At 31.6% G+C, this 16,980-nt stretch overlaps 1 protein-coding gene across 2 annotated transcripts in view; it reads left to right on the top strand.

The window, feature by feature from the left end:
* The window catches only part of LOC126736893 (UTP--glucose-1-phosphate uridylyltransferase), a 75,278-nt gene that overhangs the window by 21,064 nt on the left and 37,234 nt on the right, over positions 1–16,980 (top strand). Inside the window, exon 1 of one of the 2 annotated variants that reach the window (XM_050441515.1) lies at positions 11,566–11,726. The exons of the other annotated variant lie outside the window; for it this stretch is intronic. Coding sequence (XP_050297472.1) covers positions 11,706–11,726 — 21 coding nt within the window. The 5' untranslated portion in view covers positions 11,566–11,705. Of the gene's footprint in view, positions 1–11,565; positions 11,727–16,980 lie in introns of those variants that run through there. 2 annotated transcript variants of the gene reach the window in all.

Here is a 16,980-nt window from a genome sequence, read left to right as displayed (position 1 = left end):
TTTGTTGTAGGTTATGATGGAGCACAAGCTATGAGTGAAGAGTTCAAAGAATGTGCAGCTATTGTTAAAAATTCAGTTTTAGATGCACCTTATTTTCATTGTGCAAACCACAATTTGAATCTGGCTATCTGTCACGCATGCGACATTGCACCAATTTGCAACTGCTTGGGGACGGTCAAAAAAGTCGTCAGTTTCTTTCGAAATTGTAACAAGACTAGAATTATTTGAAAGAAAATCATTCTTGAATCGAAGACTGGCGCCAAACAAACTCTTCATCTGAAATTTTGCAAAACGCGTCGGATTGAACACCTCGCATCACTTAGCCTGTTCTACGATAGCATAAGATTCATTGATTCCACTCTGGAAGAAATGGATGAGCTGAAAGTAAAATCTGATGGTGTGCAGCCAAATGAGCTACCTGCTTCTATCCGAATGCCACAGTTCATAATTTTATTGGCAGTGCTCAAACCTATCTTTGCATTAACTAAAAGTTTCAGTCTCGATTTACAAAAAGAAGATTGTGATCTAAGTAAATGCATTGAATACGCGAATGATGTCGACGTTGAAATAGAGAACAACGTGCAAAAGCAGACGAAACATTCCGAGAAATTTTTGAATCAGCGACACAGATTGCTGAATCGATTGAGACCGTGCTGACGGTTCCTCGACTAGCAGGACGTCAAAAAAATCGACACAACTATGCTGGAAATCCTGAAGAGTACTATAGGCGATCAATCTACATTCCATTTTTGAACATGTACTCTGAAGATCTTGAAACAAGATTTCTAAAACAACGAGATTTGCTTTCCAAGATACAAAATATTATCCCAGCAAAATGTGCAGACATTAATGAGGTTGAATTGGACAAGACTATCTCTGTTTTCAAAGAAGTATGGCCAAGTGAATTTACTGAGGCAACTGAAGAAATAAAATCGGATTTGAAAATGTGGAAAAGGTACAGAGTAGTTTTTGAATTTCTGCAACTTTCATTTGAAATTTTTCAATTATAAAAAATATATGCATTGTTTTAGATTTTGCGTGAAACTTCCTGTCAGGGAGCGACCGAAAATATTTCTCGACGCTCTCGACCTGTGTGATGAGCAGTTTTACAAACATATCTATCGGTTCCTTCAAATCAGTGCCACACTACCCGTCACAGTAGCGTGAACGGTCATTTTCAACTTTACGTAGATTAAAGACGTATTTGCGTAACAAGACTGGAGAGGAACGACTCAATGGGTTAGCCTTACTCAATATTCATCGTGATATTCCAGTGACTAGTGACCAAATATTGGATATACTTGCAAAAAAAAAGAAGACTAGATATTACTTTGTAAATGCTTAAATGCTTTTGTTGACTATACATTTTATTTTTCAATGATCATCTAGTGACGACATTTTTATCTAGATGATCATTGAATTATATTGTAGCTATACATTTCACGTAGGCCTGAAGAATTATTATTTAGAAGCACACTCAAGACGTCAACCTTTATGTCACGATACCCATAAATCATTTATCGAAAAAACTGATTGGTATTGAAGATTATGCATTGCAATAAAATTATGAAAATGATATCGAATTTTGTTGTACTTCGCAGTATCATACAAAACTTTTTTAGTTTCATTTCAACTGTAGTCTGTAGTAGTTTTTGATATTTCTACAATTTTATTTAGACAAATTTCATTGAACTATAGGTTAATGCAATATCGATGAAAAATCATCGAGATTGAACACAGAATGAGTTACAGAAAATGCAACAGAACACAGAAAAAATTAGTCGTACAAAAATTACTATAATTTGAGTGAATGGCATTTTGTTTCTTAATCTGTTAAAATGGCTGCTATTACATCTATTCTTGATTAATATTCAGGCAGTTAGCCTCAAACAATAGCAAGTGTTCCATGAAGTGTCAGAATACGCAACACATAGTACTTTTCTCTGAGTTGGGTTACTATGAAGTATGTGGACTGCTTATCTCTTACCTTATTTTTTACAGTGCACTTACATTGTACTCAGCAAAACAAAAAAGTCATTCCTGAGGGAATAATCTTAGATTTTTTCGATGAACCCTCCCTGAAAATATTTTCTAGATCCGCCCCTGTGAACTAGTGAAGTTCCTAGAAGGTGTGATAAGTGATGGTGATGATATTGTGCTAAGCAGAATTTTGCGGCCATTTTGTACTGACATTTCCATAACCCATAGATAAAGTTGGTATCCAATCAACATTCATATAATCTTCTAATTGAGCTGGCTTACTTACAATATAAAATTGGTTTAATTATTTGGTGTAAACATTAAAGCAAATAATTACAAGTTGTGTTATTAAAGCAAACAATTACATGTTTTTTTACATTTATCAACATTTAACATTTTAAAATTATATGTTGAAAGTAAAAGTACAAAATCAGTGTGTGTATTAATTAAGGAACCATATTAACATTAAGTTAGTTTTGGGTTGGACTGGAAACCAAATTTTAATAATATCCGACAACATTCTATGAAACCTTGAGCCCAACAGCCCCATTACAGATTAAAAAAAGAACTAACCACTTAGGTACCTACCAGACAAGAAATGTTTGCTGCATACTCGACCATAGGCTAACAAACTTTCTGATAAGTAATTTCTTTTAATTGCATTTATCCATTGAATGCATGCTTGAAACTTTTTCTTTGGGAATCTTATAAAACTTAGTTAGGCCTCTGTAACCTGTGTTACCACAATTCACAACAAGTCGTTAGCATTTTCTTTGCCAAAATAAAACAGTCGTATGAAATACTGTCTAAAGCAAAACCAAAATGAACTCCTTACGCTGTCAACTGTTGAAAATGACTAGATATTTCTAATAAAAAAGCAAATGCGCACACAAAATAGAAATTTTCCTTTTAAACTGCAATGTAAACAAAGCAGAACAAAAACAATGTGTGCCTACAGACGGCCATATTGAATTTATTTTGACAGAATGCTGGTTTACTTACCCAATATTATTGATCTAACCTCAAAATCAACGTGTAGATAAACCATTTGTTTACCGTGATACATACTCAGACTAACAATATCAAAATATTTTTTAACGAAAAATTGTCTGCTTTATTAATTATAAAAAATCGTGTAAAATTATATTGTATTAAATAAAATATTTTATATTGTATTAATAAATTACCTTTACAGTAAAGGTTTACCGGCATGAAATATTATGAAATGTATTATGAAATGTAAGGCGTGTAACCATTTCTACTAACATATACAGTTACTCCCAAAAGTATTTGGACAACAAGTATTTTCAATAATATTTTTACATTATAATTATAATAAATAAAATCTGCAACCTAATAATAGTTATGAATATTCCTTAATGACTATCGAATATAATTACGATATATTTAGTTTAAAAAAGATGTACAGATGTGTCCCATTTTGGGTAGTTTTGCGGGGTATCTCCGTTATTTTTTACGTTAGCGTGATGCGGTTTTCGCGACAGTGTGCTACTTTTTCGTGAAAATAACGATGCCGTTAACAAAAATTCCAAAGCCCTCTTAGTTTTTAAGATATAGGCCATTTTTGAAAATTCGACATTTTGGGACCCCCCTTGTATTTCGGTTATTCTTTAACTTATCGAATATGTAAAAAAACAGTTTTATAGATTTTTTTCCGTAGAATGTAGTGGCGTAGATTATTTTTTTTAATATTTACTGTGTTTGAGTTATAAGCCAAAGTTATGTTTTTTTTAATAGAACACCCTGTATGCACTAATAAATTTGTCTTCTCTTTACCTTTTCAAAAATATATAATGGTATGCACTTTTTTTTAAGAAACATACAAATAAATGACAATTTTCTAAAATTAAGGACATAAATATAATATATATATATATATTATATATATATATTATTTAATAATAAATAAATATATTAGTAGGCCATGAATAACAATAACAAAGATAAAACTTACACAAATCACTAACAAAGAATTGGATTCATTGCAAATACATTGAATGCAATCAAAATATACCTATTAAGACAAAAGCATATTATAAAAAAATACACTACAACAGTATACCTATAGCTCCAATTTTTACAACATAAGCTTGTTTTGTAGCATAAAGCAACAAAACATACAAAACAGAAAACTCAACTCTATTTAACAAAAATTAAAAAAATCTCTCGAATGCAAAATTGGCACATTTTTGTGATTCTTTCAATGGCATTAAATAGAAACATTGGTCTCCTTCGCAGATTTTGAAAGGCTAAATTAATTGCCTCTCGAAGTTCGGCAATTCCATCATAACGTGTTTTATACACTTCATTTTGTAGATACCCCCCATAAAAATCCAAAATTGAAAGATCTGGAGATCGTGGGGGCCATCTTACAGGTCCGTTGGTACCTATCCATCTTTGCGGAAAATTATTCTCAAGAAATTCCCTTACTAGCCTTGAATTATGACTAGGAGCACCATCTTGTTGTAAGTAAACTGCATTATATTGTGCTAGCGGAATATTTTCTAGCAGTTCAGGAATAACTTCCTCAAGGATTTCTAAGTACCTACGTGCTGTAAGACCTGCTTCAAAAATCCGATAAGCTATTTTTCTGCCCAAAATAAAACAAGACACCCCAACTCCAAAACGTCCCTGTTGTGCCCTTTCGAACAATAAATGCTAATTTTCTGTTTTCCAATTGCTGGTATTGTGACGATTCAAAATGCTCGCACTTGAAAAAAACATTCATCTGACCAAATAACAAGTCTGCCGAAAAAATCATTAGCTTCGATTTGTTGTAAATACCACCGGCAAAACAGTGCTCGGCGCTCAGCATCGCCAGGATGCAACTGTTGCACAATACTAAATTTATACGGATGATACTTGTATTTTTTAGGATCCTTTGAGCATTAGTTTTTGACACACCAATATCTTTCTTTCTTTCTTTCTTTCTGCATGAGGACGAAGGTGTTGCTTCAATATATCCCAAGACATCTATTTCTTTTCTTTCCCTATCCTCCTTGTTATAGGTTTTCGGACGCGGGCGAACAAAGGTTCCGTGTCCAACTAAATTTGCTTTTAAGCGAGCAAATATCTCAATAGAGGGTTGTCGCCTCTCTGGATATCTAACAAACACAAACTTATAATCGAAATTTAAATTTTAGTACCCATTATCGCTTACTTACCTTTGAAAATATAACGCCGAAGCTTCTTCAGATTTTTCGTTACTTTGTATAAAACTTACCAACATATCATATTTTTCGTAATTTTCATACGCTGCCATTTTTCGAAGAATTTATTAAATGAAGCAAAAAAAACGAATACTTACAATACAAATATTTGACTTAAGAAACCGTAAAATATAAATATTTGACATTTAGTTGATTTTTGTTTTGTTATCAACAAGAGTCCTGGCCTACTAATAAATTTATGTCCTTAATTTTAGAAAATTGTCATTTATTTGTATGTTTCTTAAAAAAAAGTGCATACCATTATATATTTTTGAAAAGGTAAAAAGAAGACAAATTTATTAGTGCATATATATACAGGGTGTTCCGTTAAAAACATAAGTTTAGCTTATAACTCAAAAACAGTAAATATTATAAAAAAAATAATCTACGCCACTGCATTCTACGGAAAAAAATCTATAAAACTGTTTTTTTACATATTCGATAAGTTAAAGAATAACCGAAATACAAGGGGGGTCCCAAAATGTCGAATTTTCAAAAATGGCCTATATCTTAAAAACTAAGAGGGCTTTGGAATTTTTGTTAACGGCATCGTTATTTTCACGAAAAAGTAGCACACTGTCGCGAAAACCGCATCACGCTAACGTAAAAAATAACGGAGATACCCCGCAAAACTACCCAAAATGGGACACATCTGTACATCTTTTTTAAACTAAATATATCGTAATTATATTCGATAGTCATTAAGGAATATTCATAACTATTATTAGGTTGCAGATTTTATTTATTATAATTATAATGTAAAAATATTATTGAAAATACTTGTTGTCCAAATACTTTTGGGAGTAACTGTATATGTTAGTAGAAATGGTTACACGCCTTACATTTCATAATACATTTCATAATATTTCATGCCGGTAACCCTTTACTGTAAAGGTAATTTATTAATACAATATAAAATATTTTATTTAATACAATATAATTTTACACGATTTTTTATAATTAATAAAGCAGACAATTTTTCGTTAAAAAATATTTTGATATTGTTAGTCTGAGTATGTATCACGGTAAACAAATGGTTTATCTACACGTTGATTTTGAGGTTAGATCAATAATATTGGGTAAGTAAACCAGCATTCTGTCAAAATAAATTCAATATGGCCGTCTGTAGGCACACATTGTTTTTGTTCTGCTTTGTTTACATTGCAGTTTAAAAGGAAAATTTCTATTTTGTGTGCGCATTTGCTTTTTTATTAGAAATATCTAGTCATTTTCAACAGTTGACAGCGTAAGTTCGCGCAGAGTTCATTTTGGTTTTGCTTTAGACAGTATTTCATACGACTGTTTTATTTTGGCAAAGAAAATGCTAACGACTTGTTGTGAATTGTGGTAACACAGGTTACAGAGGCCTAACTAAGTTTTATAAGATTCCCAAAGAAAAAGTTTCAAGCATGCATTCAATGGATAAATGCAATTAAAAGAAATTACTTATCAGAAAGTTTGTTAGCCTATGGTCGAGTATGCAGCAAACATTTCTTGTCTGGTAGGTACCTAAGTGGTTAGTTCTTTTTTTAATCTGTAATGGGGCTGTTGGGCTCAAGGTTTCATAGAATGTTGTCGGATATTATTAAAATTTGGTTTCCAGTCCAACCCAAAACTAACTTAATGTTAATATGGTTCCTTAATTAATACACACACTGATTTTGTACTTTTACTTTCAACATATAATTTTAAAATGTTAAATGTTGATAAATGTAAAAAAACATGTAATTGTTTGCTTTAATAACACAACTTGTAATAAAAATAACGGAGATACCCCGCAAAAGTACCTAAAATGAGACACCCTGTACATATAAATTCTTTTAATAAAAAGGTGAAATGTAAGAAAAAATCAGTATGCATCTTTGTTTACATTTAAGGCAACATATCGAGTAGTATAGAAAAATAAGCAATAACGTGCGCACACACAAAAATGAAATCGAGAGAAACTACTATTGCTGAGCGTAAAATTATAATTAATTTGAAAAAAGGGCCAAACTTATCGGAAAATAGCCGAAACTGTAAATAAATGATGCTCTACCATTGGATATATTGTGAAAAAATGTAAAAATAAAAATTTAGTGGGAAATAAACATCGATCTGGTCGTCCAAAGAAGCTGACTCTTCGTGATAAACACTTTATAATGAGAGAGATAAAAAAGACCCCTTTATTAGTGCCTCGAAAATTGTTTCGGAACTGCAGAGAAGTTTAGGAAAAGAAGTTGGATCTGAGACAGTTAGGAGAGTTATAAGAAAAAACAATTTTCATGGCAGAATAGCGAGGAAGAAGCCAAATGTTAGTAAAATCAACAGACAGAAACGTGTAGCTTTCGCAAAAAAATACATACATGAGCCTCTTGAGTTTTGGAATCGCGTGGTTTTTCGGATGAAACGAAAATAAACCTTTTTTTCATCAGATGGCAGAAAAATAGTGTGGCGTAAATCTGGTAACTCCTTGCAATCTCAAAAAAAATTTGTCCCACCGTGAAACATGGAGGCGGTTCCGTGATGTTTTGGGGATGTTTTGCAGCTAGTAGAGTAGGAAGTATCTGCCCAATTGATGGAATTATGGACACAAGTAGTAGAACACAAGTATTTGGATATTTTAAAAGCCAATTTATGCCAAAGTGCTTTGAAGGTTTAGAAAATAATTATGCTTTTCTTTAAGACAACGACCCAAAACATAAGTCGGAAATAGTTAGATTGTGGCTAGTCTATAATGTACCTAAAGTTTTGGATTTTCCCCCTCAATCACCGGACATTAAACCTATTGAGAATTTATGGCAGGCATTGATATCTAAGGTTCAAGTACAGGGTCTTTCCTCATATATTGATCCCTACAGGGGTAATGTGAAAAGTTTAAAAAAATATTTAATACAAAACTTTTGGGGTTTTACTTTAAATTTTTGAATCCAATGTCAAATTTTGTTTTTTCGTTTAGAAACGTCAAATTTTGACAGATGATCAGTTTTTTCTTATGGAACACCCTGTATATGACTTCATAGTTAAAAAGAGCCGAATTTTCTGATTTCAAATATATATAGTTTAACTATGTTTTATTAAACCGTTTCGGAAATATCCGGCTCCAAACTTTAAAAAAATAATATATTGAAGATCTTGGTAATCGCTGCATTGTCATTGTTTGGCGTTTTTTTTTAAGATAAATGAATTGAGTAGAAACAATAAAAACAGAAGATTTATTATTACTAAGGTGATATTTAGCATCTTTTTGTTAAACTTTCATTTAGACGTAATTATAACTATAACTGCTCTATATGACCACCACCATTATCAAAACAGTTTAAATAATCCTTCTCAATTTTGTGTATTGTATTCCTTATAAATTGTCTATGATTTTGATTGATATCATCTATCGCGGTAATAATTTTTCTGCGGAGCTCCTCGACATTTTCAGTTCTCTGTTCGTAAACTTTATTTTGCAGGTAACCCCACAGAAATGAATCAAGAGGTGTTAGGTCTGGACTGTTTGGTGGCCAACGAATGGCCCAGTTCGTCCAATCCACAGGTTATATCTTTCATTTAAAAATCTCAAAACAGGTAACACATTATGCGGTGGGGCACCATCTTGATGCCGAACTATTTGCTCGTATTGCCTTATGGGTAGATCTTCAAGTTTAGCTTCAATTTGATAAGTAAGCATCTCTAGGTATCTCTCTCCCGTCAAGTTGCCGTTATAAAAAATAGGTCCTATGACCTGGTCATTTAAAATTCCACACCATACATGTAGAGATTGCCGCCCTTGAAACTTAATTTCCCTTGTTATTCGGGGGTTTGTTCTTGACCAAAAGCGAACACTTTTTCGATTGAAAATGCCCGCGGTTGTAAAGGTGCACTCGTCGGTACACAAAATTTTTTTTAAAAAGTTATTATCTTCTTCTTTTAGCACTAGCATCTCTTGACAAAATTCCACCCGTTTATTTCTTTGCTCTACACTTAAAGTTTGAACAGGTAATATTCGATAAGACAAATATTTACACTTTTTTAAAGTTGAATACATTTTTTTGGCCGATCGATCAAAGTAAATTCTGGCATCTTCTATGGAATGATTTGGGTGTTCTTAAAAGAAATTCAAAATTTTTGATGGGCAATTTGAGGAAGACAAAGGCCCGAACATAATAGCGTAGATCTAAATGTATTCAAAAATTAGTAAAAACTTACCTACCTTCGAAATATAGCAAAATATGTAATTCTTCTGGATCGACAAGAACTGTCCGACGTTTTCTTCGTAAAGTTTTCCTGATGCAAAATGCTCGTTCTATATTTTTAAACGTATTTTTCGCCGGAATGGCACGTAAAGGAAAGGTTCGACGATATTCCTCACTGGCGGCATTTGCGTTATTACGTCTATTCAGCGATAGTTCGGTAGGTCGAAGTGAAAACACGGACATTTGGAATGCGGCGGTTCGGAAAGCGACGTTGGTATTCTCGGCGAGATTCCGCGGCATTGCCATTGCAAAACCCATAAACAAACATAATATCTGCATATTCAGCGTTAGTAAACGTGGCCATAGCGCAGAAACCAATAGAATACCTTCTTTGAAAACACGAGAAAAATAAACTCGAAACTCGTAATTTAACTACTTTCCACAACAATTATTGCTGTCAGACTATCTACACATCAAATTTTTAACAATAAAATTAAAAAAAACAAATTGTTGCTATAGTACTTAAATACCATAGAAGTAAATACCACTTGGCATTTTTCAAGTGCGTTCTTACTATTAATAATAAAAATACAAAATTCTGTTAAAATTTTTGGTAGCATTTATAGCCTATGAGTTAGCTTAGATAATAAGGAAGTTTTAAGGAAATTTTGAAGAATGTAGCATAATTTTTTTTCAAAAAATATCCACTAGAAAGTGTAGTATTTTATTTAGGAAAAAAAAATTACACTTTGCATCGAGAATTTACCTATGGTTACAACTATTTGCGAAACTTTTGCCATTACAAACGTAACACTATTGTGTTGAGCATGTATTTTGCCTAAAAAGTTAAAAAAATATACAGCGGATTTTCTGGAAACTGCCTTTTAAACCACTAAGGTCTACATTTTGAAGAAAAACAGAAAAAATAAATATGTCGAAAACTATCAACTTTTGCATAATACATATTAGGGTTCAATTTACTTCTTACCCCCTCCCCTATCACATCTCCAAAGGAATGTATCGAATTACCAGTAACCCTGTATATTTGAAATCAGAAAATTCGGCTCTTTTTAACTATGAAGTCATATACAGGGTGTTCCATAAGAAAAAACTGATCATCTGTCAAAATTTGACGTTTCTAAACGGAAAAAAAAATTTGACATCGGATTCAAAAATTTAAAGTAAAACCCCAAAAGTTTTGTATTAATTTTTTTTTAACTTTTCGCATTACCCCTGTAGGGAGGGGAGGATCAATATATGTGGAAAGACCCTGTACATAATATAAAAAATAGGCAAGATCTGATTAACCAAATTTTAAATGAATGGAATAAAATCTCTGTAGATATCACTATAGTAAACTTGTTCAGTTCATGCCTAAAAGACTTAGATGTGTCATAGAATCGAAGAGTTTTCCTACTAAGTATTAATTTATAATTGTGTGGTATTTATTGTATTGTAAATATTTAATTTTCTATTTGTCCAAATAATTTTAAGATATAAAATTCGTTCTAAAAATTAATGTTATTAGTTTTTTGTTTTTATTTAATAAATAATAGTATAGGATTGTTCAGTAGTCTTTAAGAAATATTCAAGATTATGATCAGGTTGCATATCTTATTCATTATATTGTAAAGTTAGATTATTGTTAAAAATAAATTTTGTCCAAATACTTTTAGGGGTAACTGTATACTAGAAATCAAAATTCTGGCAAAACTAATAATAAAAAAAGGTTAATTCTCAAAGTCTTTAAGATGAATTATGACACTTTGCCATATAATTGTATAATATAATTGTTGCTCAAATTTAGTCGAACACTGTTTATTCTTATTTAATCGAGGTCCAAAATTATAAGATAAAATGCATCTGAGATTAAATTTATTTTTATTATTACTACTTAGTTATCAGTGCTCAATCTTAACCACATATCATAAAAATAATAGAGTACCATTAACCCACTAATCTAGGTACCGTGTTATTAGTCATATATTCGAATTAGAAAAAAAGCACACTCACGCTATTAAAACCATTTATCAAAACGAAAATAATCTATTTAGAAATAAATAATCTATAATTTAAGCTTTACGTACCAGTCATATTGATCCCAAATTATCTCATTTAAAAACATCCCAAAAAAAAATAATCATAATATAATATGCTCTTCAAATTTCGAGTGTTTTGTGTTAATAACTCGAGATAAGAGCGGCCATACATTTTATTATCTATACTTTTTATTAAGAAATTAGTAAGTGATCGAACATTCGCAGTGTAGTTAGTGCAAGTGCGCACAGTGTAGGTTTTTTCTTTTTTAACGTAATCTAGAGGACGAGGTGCTATGGCTACATTATTGGAACGTGTAAGTCTATGACCTGTTTAGATAATATATGCCAACATATTTAGTTTATTTATGGATATTTAGTAGAGTGAATTTATTTATTTAATGTCAATATACTGATGTTATTATGAGGTTTGTTTGGAAAATTAACAGTGGATTTTTGCGGTGTTTTAAACAATAGGATATTTTTAAATGAAATCATTTATTGAGTTCTTCTTTGAAACATAATATCCATCAATCTGGATGATTGTAAGCTCAGATTTAGTTGAAAAACATATTTTACCTCTTCATTAAGACAGCCATTTTGACCTGTGTTTTGTTGACGACAAAGATATTCATCTTTATATCTAGTAATACATATCTACTTTTAGGAGAAAATAAAGTTGATAAAAAAACTTCGTTACACCGGATGTTCAAAATAAAACTGCTCTTGCTTTTTTCTGTTATATGTGCATACCATCAATTGGACAAAAAATATTTTAAATGCGCATTTATTATTACGCTAACCGATTTTAACTTTTTTTTAGTAGATACTTAATTTTTGAAATGTAGATAAGGAATTTGAACTACCTAATAGTTTTTAGTGACATTTCATTTTCGAGCTATAGATTACCAAACATTTATAAGTGAAAAAGATTGATCATATTTTTATGTTTTCAAGGAAATTTAATTTTAAGTTTAAACTTAAAAATTGTTTATTCGTGTTATTGGATTTACAAACGCCTGTGTAAAAATGGATTTAAAATTGCATAAAAAGTTAACGTACCATGGACGTACATACATAAGACCTCTTTCCAATATACATCCTGTGTGCGTATATTTTTTATTGAGCATAGTATGGTAAATGTGGGCTTACAGAATATTATTTTTTACGTCTAAATAAATATAATTGGGAATAAATATAAATCATTCATATAAACGGAAATCAAGTTTTAATGAGTATAAAAAAAAATTAAGACTAATAAAACATGTTTTTTATATAATGGTCAAAGACATTTTAAATATATTATACCACCAAAACTCTTGAATATACTACCTAAAACCCTAGAAGATAATATGAAACATAAGTTTAAAAATGATCTTAAAATTTGGATACAAAAAACAAAAAGATCAATATTCCATAATTTGGTGAATAACTCTTAAAATGTATTTTATGTATTATCTCCATTGGAGATCTTAAAGTTATAAACCTTTAAATACATTTTTAAGCTTATTTATTGTATTAGTATTACTAGTAAAGAGTTAAAAGGATGTCAAGGACTTGAGAAAAAACTTTCAAATGTGACTACAATATTGAAAAGTGTCCTATTCCCTAATGTGACTTTTGCTACAGAAATGTGATTTGTCAAGAATTTCACAAACAAGTGGCAAATTAGTGCAGCTTATGTGAGTACCCGTTTTATTGCCCTTCTATGTTGATGTAAATTCTAGATATTTTTATATTGGCAAATAAACGTATATTTATTTATTTATTATTATAACAATGGCTTACAAGGAACAAACACATTAGTTCCTTATTACAAATGTTAAATTACACCTAAAATATTTAGCTTTTATGAGAAGTAATAGACATAATATAAACTCTCGCACAATACTTTATGTCTACAGGATAATAACAAAATATTATTAACAAGCAACGTATAATATTTCATTCCTAAAAGTCAAAAGATCTAGCTAGACTAATTTAAGATCTTCTGTATAAGAATATCTATCTACCTTTATAAAATTTTAAAACTTTTTAACTACAACTGAATGGGGGGTTTCTGGGTTTTAACAAGGTTTGAAGTTTCCAACTGCTTTAAATAATATGTAACCAGTTAAATTAAGGAAAGGAAATACCTGTTTATTTTCACATACCAATTAGCATACAACTTTCACAAAATTTGTCAAATTTGCTACGACAATAATTGACATTAATTCATCCATGATATTACAGTCAGTACACTTAAAAATCGCGGAATTTGAAGGACTATAAAAAAGCTACATATTTTAAGTAATTACGATATATATACATCATCATTTTTGTGAAAATCAAGAATAAAGAGTAATTTGGTAATTTTTTATAACTTTCAAAGGGTATATTGTTTAAACAAGATAACATACGATAAAATACCACTGAAGGTTTGTGCGGTTTTTAATTCTCTACAAAATTGGTCCAGCGCGTTTTTTGCAAAAATATATATTTCGCGATTTTGTCGCAAAATTCAGCCCTGAACTATTCCAATTGGGCTCTTTTAGAATATTAGACTTAAAATGAAAGTCTAATAAAAATTGAAAACACTGTATTTGTCACTGAAAATGAGGAATATCAAATGTGACCGTTTACACCAAGGCTCGTGGTGATTCTGTCTTTTTGTCAACGATCTCGAATCTCGCTGACGCAAGACCCTATCGAATTTCCACTTGTCTGTGTTTATATAATACACCTTAAGATAAAGCGGCACTGTTGTGCCTAATTCCAATAACATAGAACATACAAACTAATTTATAATATATTTTAACTTAACGCTAACAGGCTCATTCGGTTACTAATTTTTTCGCAATAAAAATCTATTTAAGGGGGACTATACAGGTTGGCGAATAGAAGACTACACATTTATTAAGACAATTCGGCAGTATAATGCAGGGATTTATTATCAGTAAATTTTAAAAATAGACCGATTCCTTGTGCTAAAACAATTCTAAATATCGTGTCAGGTTTTGAGACATCTTTTTGCTTCCAAAAATGTAGACATTGTCACATCAAAGCTCTAGAACCTATTGAAAGGTTCCAGGAGATAGAACGGCGAGAAGAAATGCCGAACCATGTTTTATGATTCATCTATAGACACACATAATTCGAAGGCATCGATTCTTTTTCGATCTGTTTTGTTTAGTGTCCATGTTTCAAGAGTAGAATTGGCCAGAATTACTTTCACTGTTCTTGTAACGGTTTGATCTTTCTATATTTCTATGAATTTAATTGTTGCTGATCTAGCCATTGACAATCTTCTCTTTATTTCCTCTGAACCTTCATCTTTGGCTATCAGTTATGCCAGGTATTTTCAGGACAAACTTGTCCACATCATATCTCTCTACGTGTTTGATAATGGATTTGTCATTGGATCGATCGATGATCATTACTTTGGTTTTTGTTTTGTTGATTTTTAAACCATATACTCCACTACGGTTCTCTAATTTATTAATTATATTTCTCAGTTGTTCTTTGTCTACTGCAATAATCAATGTGTAGTTCGCATACCTCAGGTTAGTAATATTTCTTCGTCCTTGATATAAAAATCCTTGATGACTGGGTCCATCTTCCCAGTCGTCAAGGATTTTTCTTAAGATGTATTCGCTATACAAGGTCGAGAGTACGCATCCCTTTCTAACAGGCTCTATCTTAAAAGCTCTAGACACTGTTTGGCCTGTTCTGACAAAAAACTTTAAATCGGCATTAGCAAAATACCATTTCGGGAGTCAACAAATTTAGGAGTAAAAATGGATTCGAAATTAAAAATCAAAGAGAAGATTTTTTATGTTTAAAGAAAGCCTATTAGATGCAACAGCTCATTTATTCACAAAGATGCTATTTGTAATTTTTGTCTTGGCACTATTGCTTTAGTTTTTCATTTGTATGATCCCCTTTTGGACCCCATAGATATTGTCTGGGTACAGAAGGCGCAAATCTCTTGCCTCAGATTAATATTTGGTATAAAACGCAGAGAGCGAATTTCATATTAACTGCCATAAGTAGGCTGGCTTAATATGGCAAATCGGCGTGTCATACATTCAATTGCATTTTTCTATAAAACTAAAGACTGATTAAATTTAAAAATCAATAACATGTGAAAATACAATATTGCAGATATGGTTGTGTCTATAAATTTAGTCAGAGTTAGCCAAGTACGAACAACCAGATGTTATGTGCTGAATAGTTTCTGACTTCTGATGGCATTTCCTACATTTGTCTGTTTGTATCCTTCATTATGACTTGTTTGTAATTATTTGTACTAATGACTTGGACCTGAATAGCTAGCGTGCAATCCGCAGTTTCAGAAAAAAAGTTATCTACATGTGGTGGGTTGCGTTCGTTACAAAGTCTTTCATGAACTTTTTTTTGGACCATTGTTCTTGTTTCTGCGCATCAGAGAGGAATGATAAATTCACGGCATCACTTACCAGGTTTAAAGGCGAGTAATTTCGATCAGACATTAGAATAACGGAGTAAAGTTCATACGATTGCACCTTTCCGACAAAGAATTCTCTTAATTTAGTCATATGGTTTGCACGCAGATCAATCTACGTCCATCTTCTCCCCTTGGCAATGTAATTCTAAGAGTTGAAGATGTTGGATGATGATTGGTGGACTGGGTAATAGGGTGGGTCGTTTTTATACTTTTTCTTTAATTTTGACAGACCTGCGGTTTAAAAACTTTTTATTGGGTAAAATAATCTCGTGCAAATTAAAAAAAAAATCATCAGCGTTTGCACCCCCCGCTACCCCCCCAAAAATACCAAAAAAAATATAAAAAGAAAATAATTTGCCTGTGCTATAAAATAATGTAATATATAGTCCTTTAATTACGCAAAAAAAATTATTAAATTGTAGACATATTTAGGCCCCCCGCCAGCTCTTAAACCTAAAAAAAATCAAGCATTTTTCAACTTTTCCACTTACAAGCAGCTCTTCGCCTATTTTGTATATAAACAGATACAAAATAACCCAGATATTTTGTATATAAACAGATACAAAATAACCCAGAACTCACCACGGGGTTCCATCGAGTTCCATCCCTGCCCACCCATCCACCCAACCATATGAGCAATTTCTAATTTCCTACTTCATAGTCTGATTTGGTATTAAACTTTGGCATCTGGCTTCTAGATGCTATCGTTGTACGTATCCAACCATCTCTGTTAGTAAACCCACATACGGCCGACGATGCCTCTGTCACTAATTTGACACATCTTTCAACAGCCTGCGTATGGCAGGGTAACTTCCATAAATCTCCCTCTGGATAGCTGCTAGTTTTAATAAATTCTTCAATTTCTTCATCAGACAAATTGCTCGTCATTGGTGGCTCTGTTACTTTGCACTCTTGCCAATTTATTAAATCAATTTATGATTCCGCTTCAAAATTGAACTTGGGAATTTCAAATTTTCTTATCGTGCTATTCAAATTTACAGGATTTTTTTTCTCATTCGACCTGCAACTTAGTATTTTTCTGTACCCTAATTCTCTTATATGACGACGTGAGTCAAAGATCATCGTTAGTATAATATTTTCAGGAT

This window comes from Anthonomus grandis, chromosome 5 (genome assembly GCF_022605725.1).
Source record: "Anthonomus grandis grandis chromosome 5, icAntGran1.3, whole genome shotgun sequence".
Lineage (NCBI taxonomy): Eukaryota > Metazoa > Arthropoda > Insecta > Coleoptera > Curculionidae > Anthonomus > Anthonomus grandis.
This window is presented reverse-complemented; position numbering and strand designations above follow the sequence as displayed.